This window comes from Theobroma cacao, chromosome 1 (genome assembly GCF_053813885.1).
Source record: "Theobroma cacao isolate CCN51 chromosome 1, ASM5381388v1, whole genome shotgun sequence".
NCBI lineage: Eukaryota > Viridiplantae > Streptophyta > Magnoliopsida > Malvales > Malvaceae > Theobroma > Theobroma cacao.
The window spans coordinates 7,858,515-7,875,575 of NC_142639.1; the positions used below are offsets into that span (position 1 = coordinate 7,858,515).

Below are 17,061 nucleotides of genomic sequence, written 5' to 3' on the forward strand. Positions count from 1 at the left end.
CTATTCCGCAAAGTTATTCATTGACAAAATGAATCCTGGAATTTAATAATATATGAAAGATCATATACGGGTTGCGGTCAGGTATTGGATCCTTGACTTTCACAATTGAAATCGGGTTGGTTTGGGCATGCCTTGTGGGTCGGGCCGGTTTTTGCCACTTCTGTCATTGCTCATTAGCCATTGCCAAATTTAATAGTAGACGCGTTACAATTCAACAAACGTAAATAGCAGGACTTGTTCGGAGGTCAACGGTCATTTTCTTCCAATATGCACGTTTAAAAAGAATTATGTCACTAACGCTAGACGGGACACTAGCCTGCCTCCAATCAAGTGTTTGTCAGATTATCAAATGGTACCATGCTTCTTCATAAATAATAATGCTTCATGACTTGGTCTTCTCTTTTCTTTTTTTACCAAATACAAAATATTTGTTAGGTATTATCCCAGTTATATGTTGGGCATTAGAAGATTTTTTTTTTAAATTATCATAATTAATAAAAACTTTAAAGAATATATATAATATGTATTTATTATTGAATTAAAATATTCAGATGTAACTTGCAGGGGCGAGTAATTTTCCAATGTGTAGAAATGGACAGATTGGGGATTGTTGGCAGGTTAGACTGTTTTGGAACATCTTGGGTTTAGTCAAAGTAAAGTTAAGACTACTACCCATAATAAAATAATTTAAAATTCTTTAAGAGGATAAGATTATGTTTTGGATGAATTCTAACGAGTAATTTCCATTTATTGAATTTGAGTTTAATTTATCAATGTTTGTATGTAATATATATATATATATATTATATTATATATTATATATACAGTTTAATTAAAGCAGGAAAGAGAAATGAAATCAACATCATGTTTCAATTCAAATAGTCAATTTTGCTGCTGTCACACACATATAATACCAAATATTGGAAACGTGGTGGCATTTGAAGCCAATAAACATTATGGCCTTGACCCAAACTTACGTTAGCTTTGATCAAGAAATTTTCAAACATTAAGTTGCTCTAAATATAAGGAATTAGAGCTTAGAATATATCGCTCCTTATGTAACATTCAAACATGCAACGACAAAATCAAGAAGTTAATTGGTGATGACAGTCAATTTTTTTTAAAAATTTAAGATATATATAATATGATTATTTTTGTAATTATTTTATAATTATTTTATAAAATTTTGAAATTTATAACTGCAGCATGGTATTTAAATTCATAGTTACTGAGGAAATTCTATTTAATTTTTGGTGCAAAAATTTAATGTTCAATTTTTAATTTTCCATCTTCTCATGGAAAACGCATCAAGCTTGTATAGCATGGTCCACCAACCAATGAGTATTTATAGATGTTCCGCAGAGTCAACAATAATTGGACCGGGAACAGTGCGAGAATATTGTGAGAGTGTTTTTGGCACTTGTAGGGGCTTCGGCTTCTACTTTAAGCTCAAAAATTCAACATTAGTTGGCTGACTGGCAACGGGCCAACAGGGCTTCAGATTCAGAGTGGTACCCTCAAGTTGAGCTAGCCTTATTCCTTCTCTCCGGTCTCCCCATTTCTTCTTCTCATTTATCGTTTTGTCCTGCTCTCGGGCTCTCATCACTCATTTTCTTGATGACCGAAAAAAAATATATGCAAAAGGTGCTTTCAACTTTTGATTTTTTAGTAGTGGCGACGACTTGAGAACTCACCCTAGTCAAACGTTTTATCATCCATCTCCTTTCTGTGAGCAGCTCAGCTATTTTTTTCTTTTTATCTAACTTACGTTATCGATGCAAAGAATAGTAGATTCTTAGGGGAAAAAAAAAAAAACCAACCAACCCCAATTTAATTTGGGGAAGTTTATGAAAACCCAATTCAATATCCGTCTCCAGCTTGTTCGGCCAATAATTGCAGAGTGAGGAGAAATCACAAACCCATTCTTTTTGAAGGCCTGATTTGAAGCAGAAAGAATCTTGGGTAACATGATGGCTCTGAATTCTGATTTTGTTGTTAATTTTTCTGCTAATTGTTTGTTATTTATTTATTTATAGACTCAGAAGTAATGTTTTTTTCCATAAATATTCATTTGTAGCTCAATTTGGAAAAATTCTTGATAATCCAAGATCAAATAAGTGAGATACTACTATGTTACCTGAAACTTGTGGTTCTAGTTTGTTTCTTGCTTTACCTGATGATGTATTTGCCATTATATCTCGGTCCCTTTTGCCAAGGGACATATGTAATCTCAGTGTATGTTGCAAAAGTCTATGTGCACTTGTAGCCTCTGAAAAGATTTGGCTCAGTCAATGTGATGTGGTTGGGATCGTGCCCACAAGGGACCTTGTGGAGTGGAGGGAAGGTGTATCATCATATAAGGCGCTTTGTCGCTTCCTTGTTAGTGTAAAGCCATTAATTGGGATTTGGGTTCACCAGAATCCTGAGCTTGGCAATGTAGTCTATGTAATGCCTGGTTTTGTTTCTGTTGTTGGATGTCGACTAATTCCACAAGAGCTTGGTCCCTTAGGAATTGATGATGGCCCCATTCTATGGGCACCGGTGTTTGAAATTATTGGGGATTTTGATGGTTCCACCACATTTTTTCTGCATGGTAGGGAGAAAGGATGTGACTTTTTTTATCCTGGTTCTGTGAAATATGTTGAGAGGAATTGCAATGTGCTATTGCTTGAGGTTGAGCCTAGGGAAACGAGGAATGGATGTAAGTTGTTCCCTAGTAAGAGCATTGTTCACCATTCCAATGAGGAGATTTCGAGAAAGGTTAGTAGATCAAATAGTGATTTATCAAGGTCACAGAGGGTGTTAGGACAGAGTGGGACCATGGTTCCTTTTTGCCGGTTGGCTTTTGTTGACAGAAGAAAGTTGCTTGAGACTGTCACCAGCCAAGTTCGTCAAAAAGTTCCTTATTCTGTAAGTGGGCCACTATTTCCTCGATTGAGGGACGATGTGGAGAATTTTCAAAATGATTTGGTGGTTTTGTCGCAACGAAGATTACTGCTTCTGCAAATGTATAGGTCTGGCTGTGATCATGATTGCACAGATTTGAAGGCGAGTACTGAGATGCCTGCTGATCCTACTCAGTTGGAACTCAATGACATCAGAAAGAGCCTTGACCGTTCTAGTTCTTGTTCTAATACATTGAATGGAGATGATGGTCAGATGCGCGGCAACAATAGGAAAAGTATAGGTGGGTACTTCAGAGCTAGCATTAAACAAATTCTTCGGAAGTCTAGTTCCATCAATGGTGGTCGAGCAATTTCAAAATGTAATTCTTCTAGTAGTGAGAATAGGCATGCTCAACTTCATGAATTTCTTAAGTCAGGGGATACTATAGGGCTGACATTACATGCCTCTACAATGAGGTTATCATCGTATCGAGCTTGGCCAAATATGCATGATACACGGTTTGCTCTTTACAAGCTGCCCATGCGGGTACCAAGGGAAGATCAAGAGTATGCTGGTTTATGGGGAGGAACATTTGGTTGGCCTCCTGGAAGGCCTACTGAAGACAAGCCTGGAAAAGCTCTGTTCTTTCTTTTGCTCTCCTATGAAGAGACAGAGGGAAAACGGCTTCTCATTGCAACTAAAATATTGGAAGGCACCCACTATGTTCTGCACCCAAATGGTTCTGCAATGTTCATAGTGAATATTGATGAGCCTTCACTGGATCCATTTCCTTGGGATAATGATGCAGATTCACATCCTGTGAATGTGAAGCATGCGTTTATGGGAGAGGGTATTGCAAATGGATATGGTTTTAGATATCCTGGCTCAAAGCCTGGCACACTTTTTATTATTCAAAATGGTCTTCTTGCCTTCATTTGGAAGGAATCAAGGGTTGTCTTGACACTGCAAAGGCTCAACTTGCAAGAGCTTTTGAAGAAAGGTGAACGGGTGCCTGCTCTACCTCCAATTGCCAACTTTTCATATTTGACCAAGTCCTACTCAAATGTGTTTGCTGGATTCTCAAACACCTCAACTGTTCATCGTCAGTAAGGTTTGTGTTATGTCCTCTTGAGGAATGTTTTAATTGCTCTTTATTTACCCCCCTTAGATATTTAATGTTGCCATGTGTTTGCTCTATTTATCACAGTCATGCTATACTTGATGCATCAACTAGGAAATTCATTTTTGGTTATTTGGCATGACAATAACAACATGTAGTGAGTGTTTTTTTTTTTTTTTGGTGGGGTGAGGGGTGGGTTGAGTGGGAGGGCTAAATAAGCAACTCAACTAACATTGTCTTATGTAAATACCATAAGTTTCCAGATGCTATTTACTTTTCAATAATTGCTATCAGTTTTTCAATTGCATGCCTACAATTGTTTCCAGTTTTTCTCACTTTCTGAGTATCTCAAAATAATTGTGGTGTGCCGACCTAGGCCCTTTTAGAGTTTGTCTTGTTTATTTGGAGAAATATAATCAATTAATTGCCTAATGAGGTGAGAGTGAACTGTTCAGTTGATAACCAATATGATCATGCTATTTATATAGTTGTAACCCCTCGCCAAAGCCTAGACTTTCTCTTGATTTGTGTATCATATGATTTGCATTGTTATTTTACCATGTTTTGACTAAATTTCTTCTTAGGACTTAAGTGGATTAAGTATGGCTTCATAGGTAGTTTATGAATATAACCTGGCTTTTTCTTTGGAAATTTTTGAGAATAATGATTCATTAACTGTTAAAATCCTCTTTTTCCTCAAAACAAGCACCATGTTGCTTCAGCTCTGCAGTCTTTCTGTTTGCGTTTGTTTCTCACTTTACTTGGAATGTAATTGGTTTATATGCTGTAGTTTTGTAGGTGCAGAATCTAAATTTTATATCCAACTTCCTGTCATTCTCATATATTCATATATTGTGTAGTATATGCAAGGGAAAAAACAAAGAGAAAAAGTCCTTGATATTGTCCAGGCCAGATAAGAAGATTTTACTAAGTACAAGTTTTGTGAACCTCTAAAATGAGTACAACAGCTTTGTTTTATAAAAGTTACCTCCCTTCTCTTTGAAGTATGGGCTGCATCCTGGTTTAATGTTAAGAGATGCTAGTTTTAATGTAATTAGAGTTGCTTTCTTGTTGAATGCTTTGCAAATAATCCTCTGAGGCTGCTCCCATGTTTTTGTTTGGCAGGCAAAAGCATATTTAGGGCACCAATGGGCATTGGAATAAATTGCAAATATTCAAGCTTTGTTGCTCTGCCTTTGCTTTGATTTCATCATATAGAGCTGGGCGCTAGTTTGCTGCCAGTAACAATTCAAGAGTCTCAGATTTCAGTTTGTTTCCGAAGTGATGTAAATACTATTTCTCCGAAACAACATGAAGGTTATCTCATTGTGTTGGGTAAAACGGATTGTCAGGATGTTGATTATTCTTGTGCTACAGGTAAAGGTGTTGTGGTTAAAAGCAGATAATGAAGTGTGGTAGTCTACTAGAGAGAGATACCATATTCCAAACATATGGCATAAGTTTTCCACATTAATTTTTGAAACAGTGCTTGGTTATATGGTGGTAACCTTTTCTCTTTGGACCTTTGGTTTATACAATTATACCCCCTGAATTGCAGTTCTTCATATCTTGTTTGAACCCTCATTTGGGATTGAAGGTACATCTCCTGTTCCCTCTCCTCTCTCTCTCTCTCCGGGTACCTCCTTTGAGAAAGGACAACCCGTTGAAGTTTCTTGTTGTGTAGATTGGAGGAAACGAAATGAAATGGTATGGTGGGTTTTGATCAATGGCGTAAATCATCCAAGGCAGCTACCTTTTATAGGGTTATACCTGGATATTGGACCAATTTTGCCAAGCTGAACTGGCGACAAGAGGGAGAGAAAACAGATGCTATATGTGTGTATGTAATAACAGCATAGAACTCTACATTCTTTACCTTTGCAATTCTACTTGTGAATTTTATCCAACCGTGATTACAAGGCTTATGTTCATGCAGACGCAGGTTCCATAAGGAAGCTACCGTCAAAGACTTGCATAAGCAAAACCATTTGGTTTCGTCAGCTTATTTTTCATGGTTAAACGCAAAACCTTTTGATGCTTGTAGATTGTTTGGCATCTGCATTAGACTTAGGACACTTGTATTTAGAAAAATAATTTTATTATAAAATTAAGGAATTGATTGGACGCATACACACGTCTCCTCAATGGACATTTAACATTACATTTAATACAAATATTAACAATGATGAAATTACCGATAGAATTATCATTTTATTATAACATTAAAGATATAAAGATAAATAAATTACTTTTAAAATTATATTGTGATATATGTGTCAAATTTAGAAACCACGAGTATTATATATTTTTTATAGTTTTTAATGACACCATTATAATATTAATAACAACTAAAAGTGTCCGTTAGATGCATTAGCAATTCATTGATTAAAATATGTTTAATGTGATACACAAATTTTCATTTGATCAATCAATATGTATATATATATATATTATTTCATTGGTTAAAACTCACATTAATATATTTTGTTAATAATGTTTACATATTGAAGTAAATTAATACATGAAATTAAATTTTGAATTATACGTTAAATTTTTTGAATATAAGTATAACATTAGATTTTTTTTAAAGTATAAAGATTAAATAGGACATTGTCATTTTTTAGTAAATTAATATTGTGTTAATAAAAAAAATCTTAATCTAAAATGATTGTAAATCGTAGAGTGATTTTTAATTATTTTAGTGTATATATATCTAATAATCTCAAAATAAAATTTGAAATTAACAATTAATGTATTCAAATATGTGTTCGCTCCATTTGACATTACAGAGATTAAAAAATTTAATTTTAATATATTTTAAATTAAAATTCTAATAATGTTTAATGTCAAAAAGTAAAAAAAAAAAATTGAACATAACAAAAAAATATAAGTTTAAAATATCTAAAAAGAATGAAGAAAATTAGTACAACGAAGGACTAATTCTTGTTTATCTCAAGATTTTCTTTTATAATTGTCTCAACATGAACTACTAACCATACTACAGGCTACGGCCACCAGGCAATTACCACGAGCCTTTAAAAAATGGCGAAGACTTTTATAAAATAGTGCTGAGCTGAAGTAAGCAAGCTGCCAAAGCCACAGTTGGCTGCTGACCTTCAACCACATCGTCCATTGTATTATAACATTTGCCAGTTGCCACCATGGAAATGGACTGAGATTAGCACTCCTTATGTATTCCACCATCTAACAACAAGAAGAAGCAGTTCAAAAGAAAGAATTCATGTCTTCCAAACCCAGTTTCAGTTTCCTTATCCTCTTCATTTTTTCGTTACTACCTCTCATCTTCTGCATCTCCACCAATGCCCCACCTCCGCCCACCGTCTGCATTGTCGGCAGTGGCATCGGCGGTTCATCCGTCGCCCACTTCCTCCGCCACTACTTCCACCCCACGCCAACCCAACCCAACCCTCCAATCATCAATATCTTCGAGCGTAGGTCCATCGTCGGTGGTCGCATGGCCACTGTCTCAATCGGCGGGGAGACTTTTGAGGCTGGTGCTTCGATTCTTCACCCTAAGAACTACCACGCGCTTAACTACACGAAGCTTCTCGGGTTGAAGATCAAACCACCCCCTTCCTCGGAGGACGATGATTCGATGTCGTTTGGGATTTGGGACGGGAAGAAGTTTGTTTTCAAAACCCTTCAAGTTGATTCCAAGTTCCCGGTGGTGCAGAAGATTGTTTCTTTTGTAAATTCTTTCTACTTGTTTTTCCGCTACGGCTTCTCCCTTCTCAAGATGAACAGCTTCGTTGAGGTTTGACTTTACTTGCTTCAATTCTATGATCGCCTCTCTTTCTTTAACTTGCTTACAGGAAACAAAATTACACTCCTCGGATTCTTTTTTGCTTTTTCTTTGGCACTCCTAGGATTATATCATTCCCTTTGGAGGAAAAAAAAAAAACAGTAAATAGTAAAAGCAAAGTAGGCAACGATGAAAATAAAGTCTTGATTATCTTTGTATTGCGTGATATCTGTTCCTTAATGTGAGACTGATGTGTTGTTGTGGTGCAGAGTACCGTGGATAGCTTCTTGAAGTACTATGAACGCCCTGAAACGAGGCCTGTTTTTGAGACTGTGGATGAGATGCTTAAATGGGCTGGTTTATATAATCTCACAACTCGAACTTTGCAAGATGAACTCATTGACATCAAGCTGTGTCCTTTATTGATAGAGGAGCTTATCACTGTAAGAATTTCTATGTTGCTTGGATTATTGCATTAACTATGTGACATGAACTGCATTGTACAAGTCCTGAACCAAAAAATTGGAAAGAACTATGACAAAATTCTCACCTAGTAGAGGAATATTAGCTCCAATATATATTTATAGCAACTTGACGTTGCATTTTTTACACTCTCAAAAGCACTGACCCAATGACCGAAAAAAGAAGCGCTGACCTGTGCCTATATGGTTTAAGCTTGATGCAAGTACATGTAGAGAGTTAGATCACTGTCTGTAGTGCGTTTTTAATGTGTCCAGTGGTTGTGGTTACTCTACCTGGTTATTTAAGGTTGCATTCTTCTAGGCAATGTGGTTTCTGATTTAATAGAAATCCATGCAGTTGGACAACTATAATTTGCAGACTCCATGAGTCATATATGTATGAACCTGTTGGAAGCTGCTTCATTTATTGAAGTGACCTAGCTTCTGTTAGTAAAAGTTACTTTCCTTTAAATTACTTGTAACTATTTGTATGAAATTTGCTCTAAAGACAGCAACAAGACAGGTGTGAACCATTGCATTTGATTGGAGGGAGTCCATTATATCCATTCCCCTAGCAAACAGATCTTATCTAGTAAATTTAGATATGCTGAATTCAAGTTTTATCTGTTCCTTTTCTGTTGGATTCATTTCAGGGGAGGCATTTTCTGATGTATTTGGAAAATTGACTTCTAATTCTAGCTAAGGTTTTGGGGATGGCTTGAAAGTCAAACCAATATGTTATAATTTGAAGCTCATAAAAAAATATATGTTATAATTTGAAATTGGCACCAAATAGGCTGACTGTTGAGAAGTTATAACAAGTCATAATAATGTTGCATGGTGAAGGTCATAACAAGAATCAATTATGGTCAAAGTGTCTATATCAGTGGACTTGCTGGGGCAGTTTCATTGGCAGGATCTGGGGGAGGATTATGGTCCATTGAAGGAGGGAACTGGCAGATGGCTGCTGGACTAATTAATAGTTCTGATGTTTCTTTGCACCTGAATGAAGAAATACAATCCATCTCTTACCTTGGAGAATATTATGAACTTAACTCCACGAAAGGAAACAGTTACTCGTGTGATATCACTGTGGTCGCTACACCCCTTGATGAAGTGAATATCCAGTTTACACCTTCAATTTCAATTCCTGAGAGGAACCTGCAGCATACACACGCAACTTTTGTGAGAGGCCTCTTGAATCCAGTAAGTATTTTAGGAGTTGCTAATTGCTTTCTCATGTGCACTTCTAAACTAATCTTTGATTTCTTATCGTTCTGACCAGCTTTTTTTGTTCCTTTATAATGTTTGTGTTTTCTCTTGGCAAGGCATATTTTGGCCTGAAAGCTGTTGCAGAGATTCCAGAACTCGTTGGCACGTTAGAGGATCCTGACGTTCCATTCTCAAGCATTTCAATTCTCAAGCAACATGATGAAAAAGATGCAACTTACAAAATATTCTCTCGAGAACCAATGGCAGATGCATTGCTGGATAGCATTTTTAGGTAATATTTTCTATTAATCATTAACTTTTAACCTCACGGGTAAGTGCTGGGAAAGGGATCATATTGTTCATAAAACAATTTGCCTAAAGTTCTTTTTGTAGCATGATTATTGACTTGGGCTATATGCTCTGTCATATAGCTTGCCCTGTTAATGTGATTTGTGCTCATTCTTTTAGATAGTAGTTTTGCAGTAAGTATCTGGGCCTGCTTCTTAGATACTTTATTAAGATTGGGACCTTTAATTAGACCATAATCCATGACATAGATGTAGCTGAGATGCAAGTAGTGTTAATGCACGAGGGAAACAACCAGTTTTTTTTCTCCCTTGTCCCAGTTCCCCCTTGTCTTAGATTTGGAGAAGTAGGAGTCACTGTAAATTCGTTTTAGGATTCACACTCTTACGAGTGTGAAAAAGGCATGGCAAGGCCTTGTTATTAAACTTTACACATTGATTCAAGAACCTTTGCATTATTAGATGCTGATGGGTGTCATTTGCTCTCATTGTTAGTGCAAGGCTGCATACAATTCGAATAAACTGGGGAGCCTATCCTCATTACGAATCACCTGAAGTATTTGCACCGTTTATTTTGGATAGTCAACATTTGTACTACGTGAATGCATTTGAGAATGCAGCTAGTACCATGGAGACAAGTGCTGTTGCAGCTGAGAATGTAGCGAGGCTCATCTTGTCAAGATATTTTAGTGAAGCCTCCATGGATTCATCAAATTTGAAGAGCTTTAGTCCTGCTGCAGACACATCACACTGGGACTTGTAACTTAAAGCTGATGTAGATATTAGTATGAATAATGTGAAATCAAATTGTAGAATATACAAAGACAAACCAGTATTTGCCCATGTTGTAAAATCCTTGTGGAGCTGTTTTGTTTTTCTGAGTATTTTGTGAGCATTTTGTCAAAAAAATGCGTTGGCATTTGGAGGTGATTGAGAAAAATGTCCAAGTAAAAGGTGAAGAGAATGTTCACTACAAAGCAGATATTATGTCAATTTTAATGAAATAATTTGTGGATGTTAAGTAATTTTCCAAAGAATTTGATGGAAGGATCAAAATGAAAACATTTTAAAAAAAAATTAAGAATTCAATAAAATAATTCAAAGATTAGAGAATAAAATGGAATAAAAAGAAAAGGTTAGCAATCATAAGCGAAATTTACTCTTTATTATCATATTATTGTTAACAAATGACAAAGGTTAGAATAAGCATGTATGATATGGCATGTTTCTATTTTTTGAAAAGATTTTATAACTCGATTATTTCAAGTTAGCATATGTCTTTTAAACATGCCATGCAATAATAATTTTGAAAATTAATTAATCAAATATTATATATCCCATATAATTATTAAATTATGATTACTTATTTAAACATTCGATTAATAATTTTTGTAATACTTAATTAATTTTTTAAGAATATAATCACGTGACATGTTTTAAATAAAAAAATATGTGATGATGTATAATAATGTTTTATAGAATTCATATGCAAATTGCCTTAACTACTTACATGATAAATAGTATTTATGTTAAAAAAATTAAAACATACATCAAATTTAAAATGTTCGAGATGCATTTCAAGTATAAAATAATTTATAATTGTAAAAACAAATTTAAAATTATCTATCATAATTATATAAATGTTTTCATGAATTGAAGAAGTAAACCAAGGTTTCATAATTATAAGATTTAATTATATATGAGATACTCAAATTATATTGAAATGTTTATTTTGATACCCGAATTAAATATACAATATATATGACTTACCTCTTGGACTGTGAAAATGTGTATCAATTGGGGCAACCACTAACACCACCTCCACCCGACCCGTCCTACCTCCGCTTCTTAAAAGGCGGGAAAGGCATCCTTTGAAACTCCCTCTCGCTATTTTGGGAAAAGACCTTCCAAAGCTCTTCCACTTTCCCAATGTCGGGGACAATCAAGGTTCTGAACGTGGCGGAGAAGCCGTCGGTGGCGAAGTCGGTGTCGGGTATTCTCTCAAGGAACCAAGGCCTACGAGTGCGCGATGGCCTGTCCCGCTTCAACAGGATATTCGAGTTCAATTACTCGGTTCGGGGCCAACCCTGCCACATGCTCTTCACCTCCGTCACGGGCCACTTAATGGAGCTCGAATTCGAAGACCGCTTCCGCAAGTGGCACTCCTGTGACCCTGCTGACCTCTACCACGCACCCGTTCGCAAACACGTTCCTGAGGTCTCCCTTCTTTCTTCCATTTTTTAAGTTTTTCCCCTAATTTACTCTTTGCCTTTTCTAAAAGATGCTAAAAAACAAAATTAAATTGTAAAAATAAAAATCATATTCCAATAAACTTGATCAAATATTTAAAAGGTTAAGATATTTCAAATTGATTGATATATGGAAAAAGTAAAATCAGAGCTTTTGTTATATCACCAAATGTTGAAGTGAAAAACTGATTTCTCCTTTAAGCAGGGGACAATGAAAAATGTCAACAATGGAATCTGACTCCGTCTAACTCTCCAATGATCTAGTTAGTAAAGTGTAAAAATAAAGAAAATCTAGTCTAGTAGTAGTGAAAATAAGGTCGACAAGTTTATCATATATATTAATATATAAGGTTGAAGAAATCACCGTAGTGCCCTTAGTATAATTTCCACCCATAACAGTATGCAAACGCACTTTTTGCCCTTAGAAGGAAAAAAATGAAGTAATTAGCAAAATTAACTAGATTTTTTCTTTGTATTTGAGACTTCCATAATTTCTGGTTTCTATTGTGCTAAGTTATGTTTATTTGCTGAATTATTTCTTTTATTGGAGTTTTGATGATTTAGGATAAGATGGATATTAAGAGGACTTTAGAGGAGGAAGCTAGGAGGTGCCAGTGGTTGGTTCTGTGGCTTGATTGTGACAGAGAAGGAGAAAACATTGCATTTGAGGTTATTGATGTTTGCAGAGCAGTGAATTGTCATCTGACAATACGAAGGGCACGATTCTCTGCATTAATTGAGAGGTTCTGAAAGACTAATGTTTGTTCTTTTTCATTAGTTGTCTTCTTCGGCTTAGATTTAATGCAGTCTGATGTTGGAAATCCCAGGGAAATCCATCATGCGACGCAGAATCTTGTTGATCCAAATCCATGGTTTTCTGATGCAGTAGATGCTAGGCAAGTAAGTAACTTCCCCTATTGTGGGAGAAATCTTCGAGTTCATAATTGATTGATAATAATTTGATTTACAAGTTTCCACAAATTGCTTACATACAAAGACCAAAAGGAGTTTTTATGGCTTATTCATGCATTTCCTAAATTTTATTTTGATACATTTGTTGAGTGGTGTTATCTTATATTAGTTATATTTGGGGTTTGTTGTGGTCTTCAATGTAAGTTAAGCCACTTTACCAGCCATCAGTTTGTTTTATGTAGGATGCTCACATGTTGTTAGAAGCCAAGGTGCTTGTTTCCCAAGTGGTTATTTTTATGTTCCTAGAATTAGTTGTTTACGTGGTAAGCAGTTTGTTGCTGTTTTTAAGTTGGGCCTACATGTGAGGAGTGTTGAGTAGTGTTGTTCTACATCAGTTAAGTTTGGGGTATATTCAAGTGGGTTTCTCCATTTATTGCCAATTGGTTTACATTGAATACTTAAGAATGTTATCTGTTCATCTTACTCGTGTCATTGTAATTATTTATTAATATCTACAGAGAACAAAAATTGAAATTTATAAATTTATCAGGAAATAGATCTACGAATTGGTGCTTCCTTCACCAGATTTCAGACTATGATGTTGAGAGATAAGTTTGTTATTGATTCTGCTACAGATGACAGAAATCTTGTTCTAAGTTATGGTCCTTGTCAGGTGAGGTGATAATTGGCAACATCAGATTACATATATTGATTTATAGTTCTATGGCCCCTATGCTTGTCCATGTTGTGTCTTATATCTTTTAGCAATGCAGTTCCCTACACTCGGCTTTGTTGTGGAGCGGTATTGGGAAGTACAGTCACATGAGCCTGAAGAATTTTGGACAATCAACTGTTCTCATAAATTAGATGAAGGTGTTGCTACCTTCAATTGGATGTAAGTTGACAAGCTTTCTGCAGTCATGTGATTTATCATATATATTTTTTTATTTTAAATTTCTTTCCCTTCGTTTAAGCGGTCTTAAGGATAGAGTTAATGGCATTCTAAATTTTCAGGCGTGGACATCTTTTTGATCACACTTGTGCGGTTATAGTTTATGAAATGTGTGTTCAGGAGCCAAATGCAACTGTGAGTTGTGCTAAACCAAGTGTTTGAGAACAATTCCAACTTTTGATCATTGAAACAACTCTTAGTGAATAATTGAAATTTTCATTATAATTGTCTTATAGGTTACCAAAGTTCGACACCAGGAAAAGCTTAAGTATCCTCCATATCCTTTGAGTACCATTGAGCTTGAAAAGCGTGCTTCACGATATTTCCGTATGAGTTCTGAACATACGATGAAGGTGAGCAGCTGGAAGTGGACATGTCTTAATCTTATTTGTACACATGCCTAAGTGCATCAACTGGGAGTTCTTTTTATTTATTTATTTATTTTTAAGATAGGGCTTGTCTTTGCTGTAACTCATTTCTCCTTCACTTGTTTCTCTCAAGAAATTAAACTAATAATGAAATGGACTGCTTAGCTTTTGTTTCTAGATAGAAGAAATTGTTATTTGCTTATAAGTTTGCACATTTATATGTACTCTTTTCTTTTTTGCCATACATTAAAATACTACTTTTCTGAATTTTGACATAATATCCAGTGAGAGAGGGAGAAAAATGGGGAAAATGGGAGAGGGAATTGGGGACAGTAGATAATGGTAAATAACAGTAGCAGCAAGCTAAATTTCATTGTTTTTATTGTTTTAATTAGTGATGCTTATTGTATCCTTCACTTATTCTATTTAAATATTACAATTTTGGGATCCCAATCATGACAAATACTACTCTTGAAAACTGTCTTTGAGTTCCTTTGATTAATTGTGGAGATAATCATGTATTGGTTATTTAACAAGCTTCTCCAGCTAAAATCACTCCTTTACTTTCATTTTTATTGTTTATAGGTGGCAGAAGATCTATACCAAGCTGGTTTTATCAGTTATCCTCGTACAGAGACTGATTGCTTTTCAAGCAGGACTGATTTGCATGTTGGTAACTGTTTCATGTTGAGGAGATAATCCTTGTCTCTACTTGTGTTAGTAATTTATACTTATATAAGAGGCAGTTTTTAGTTGGCCTCTCTATCAACTTTAACTCTTAAAAGATTTAAAAGAGTTAGGTCTCTTTATCCACTTGGATCATTCCTATTTTTTCTCTCATTTCAAATATATTTACACTTTAAAAATTTAAAACTATCTCCTTTCTTCTAAAAGAGTACAATGATCTTTCTATCTTCCACACATCCTTGTATATGGACTTATATAATTATCATCCACTATAATTTGAGACTCTAGCAGTTGGGAGCAATTGAACTCTAGAAAAAGGAAAGAGATATTAAATAAGAATATGAATTATAGATGTAATTAGTTGGGAAGAAAGGATAATTAAGTGAAGAACTTGTAATAATTAGTGAAGAATAATGGAAAACATTGTCTGGAGAGAACATCTGTCTGAGGGAGATGGATATGCAATAATAGACATGCACATATTATAAATGTTTATGTAACAGGAGGAACACTTAGCAAACTTGTGGTGCTTCTCTTTAATGTATTGAGAGCAGAATCACAGATTGAGGGTAATGGTTGTGAAGTTTTAATCTTCTTGTCACTAGGTTTGATGTGAAATGGTGGACATTCATAAGATATGAAGCATCATTAGGTTCAATTCTAACAGAACACTTATGCTATTTTTCTATTGATTGTACCCTCATTTTTTACGAGAATTGAGTCAACGATATTTTCCTTTTAAACTAAAATAGATAGAAAACTGCAATCACCAATTCAACAGATTTGTGATCAAATATTTGGGCAACACTGTGTAGGGCTTTGTCCTATACTTTGAAAGTTATCAGGATTGAAGCTTCCATTTCTTGCACTTTCTGAATTGTTCAGTTCCTTATTTGTCTTGTTGCTACTTTAAAGCTTCTTTTCCGGAAATTAAATCTCATAGGGATGCCTTGCTGGATTTTGAAGGTGTTTCAGTTCACTCTTTCTCCAACATTATTTTTTTTTTCCTTGCTTGAGTGCTATATTATGTTTACATTTGCTTTTTATCTAATTAATAAATTTATAAAGTCAAACCAAGATAACTTTTGACTTTACATTTACATTAGCAGTTGACTAGTTAACATTCAACTTTTATGAAAAAAGCAGTGGATTTATGAATTGGAATCACCTTAATAAATCAATGTGACAATGCTTGCTATTCTGTAAGAATAGTTTCTTTTTTTAATATTATTATCATATTTTCAATGCAACATTTTTGTTGTATTGCCTTTTGCTATCTTAAAATGCCGTTTCTTCATGAGTCATAGGATTTGTTTTTGATCCCCTGCCATTGATTACCTTTAGGAGTTGCTTGCATTGATGAAATTATTATTAACTCTAGTTTTATTTAATGTAGGCAATTGTGCAAGAACAACAGGACCATCCTGAGTGGGGTTCTTATGCTCAGAGGTTATTGGACCCTGGGACAAGTCTCTGGAGAAACCCTAGCAGTGGTGGACATGATGACAAGGCTCATCCACCCATTCACCCTACAAAATTTTCTGCTGGAGAACATAATTGGAGTCAAGACCATCGTGTAAGCAAGTGTATTAGGCTAATAAGAATTATAGTGTCATTGATTTTTTGGAAATTTAATTCCTTTTCCTTTGCATCACAGAAATTATATGAACTGGTAGTTCGCCATTTCTTGGCTTGTGTTTCACAACCAGCTGTAGGGGCTGAAACTACAGTTGAAATTGACATTGCAGATGAACAATTTTCTACATCAGGAAGAGTAATATTAGAGGTAAGTATTTTATAGCTTTTTCAAATTTTGCCTTTCTCTTCCTTGAGTCTTTTCTCATTCATTAAAAAGCATTGGAGTGTAGTATTTTCTTTTTTTTTTTTAATTTGGAGGCTGTAAACTACTTTCATATATTTGATAAAAGGTTAATTTCCACAATGTGGCTATTCTATTTATAGTAGAATAGAAAATATAGGAAAGACGAAAACAACCTTAAACTTAAAATAGCCCTAACACATAATATATATATATATATATCAGTCTTTAACACCCCCCCTCATGCTGGAGCATAGATATTGATCATGCCCAGCTTGTTACAATATAATCAATTCTAACTCGAGAAAGATTCTTAGTAAACAAATT

General features: G+C 35.0%; 3 protein-coding genes across 4 annotated transcripts in view; all 3 read left to right on the forward strand.

Annotated features, from left to right (window-relative positions):
- Positions 1-1,985: 1,985 nt before the first annotated feature.
- Positions 1,986-5,571, forward strand: LOC18611917 (F-box family protein). Its single transcript, XM_018126877.2, has 2 exons — positions 1,986-3,997; positions 5,132-5,571. Exon 1 carries the CDS (start codon positions 2,131-2,133, stop codon positions 3,994-3,996), a length of 1,866 nt encoding a protein of 621 aa, XP_017982366.2. The 5' UTR covers positions 1,986-2,130; the 3' UTR covers position 3,997; positions 5,132-5,571.
- A 1,509-nt stretch (positions 5,572-7,080) lies between these two features.
- FCLY (farnesylcysteine lyase) lies at positions 7,081-10,768 on the forward strand. Its single transcript, XM_018126883.2, has 5 exons — positions 7,081-7,781; positions 8,039-8,212; positions 9,077-9,436; positions 9,559-9,734; positions 10,243-10,768. The coding sequence occupies exons 1-5, from the start codon at positions 7,248-7,250 to the stop codon at positions 10,508-10,510; spliced, it is 1,512 nt and encodes a 503-aa protein (XP_017982372.2). The 5' UTR covers positions 7,081-7,247; the 3' UTR covers positions 10,511-10,768.
- A 780-nt stretch (positions 10,769-11,548) lies between these two features.
- TOP3A (topoisomerase 3alpha) overlaps positions 11,549-17,061 on the forward strand; it is a 32,022-nt gene continuing 26,509 nt past the window's right edge. For both annotated transcript variants that reach the window (XM_088802937.1, XM_007048418.3), the window contains exons 1-10: positions 11,549-11,964; positions 12,561-12,739; positions 12,824-12,896; positions 13,459-13,581; positions 13,682-13,803; positions 13,923-13,995; positions 14,097-14,213; positions 14,814-14,897; positions 16,312-16,491; positions 16,573-16,701. In XM_088802937.1, coding sequence (XP_088659063.1) covers positions 11,677-11,964; positions 12,561-12,739; positions 12,824-12,896; positions 13,459-13,581; positions 13,682-13,803; positions 13,923-13,995; positions 14,097-14,213; positions 14,814-14,897; positions 16,312-16,491; positions 16,573-16,701 — 1,368 coding nt within the window. In that variant the 5' untranslated portion in view covers positions 11,549-11,676. The remainder of the gene's footprint in view (positions 11,965-12,560; positions 12,740-12,823; positions 12,897-13,458; positions 13,582-13,681; positions 13,804-13,922; positions 13,996-14,096; positions 14,214-14,813; positions 14,898-16,311; positions 16,492-16,572; positions 16,702-17,061) is intronic.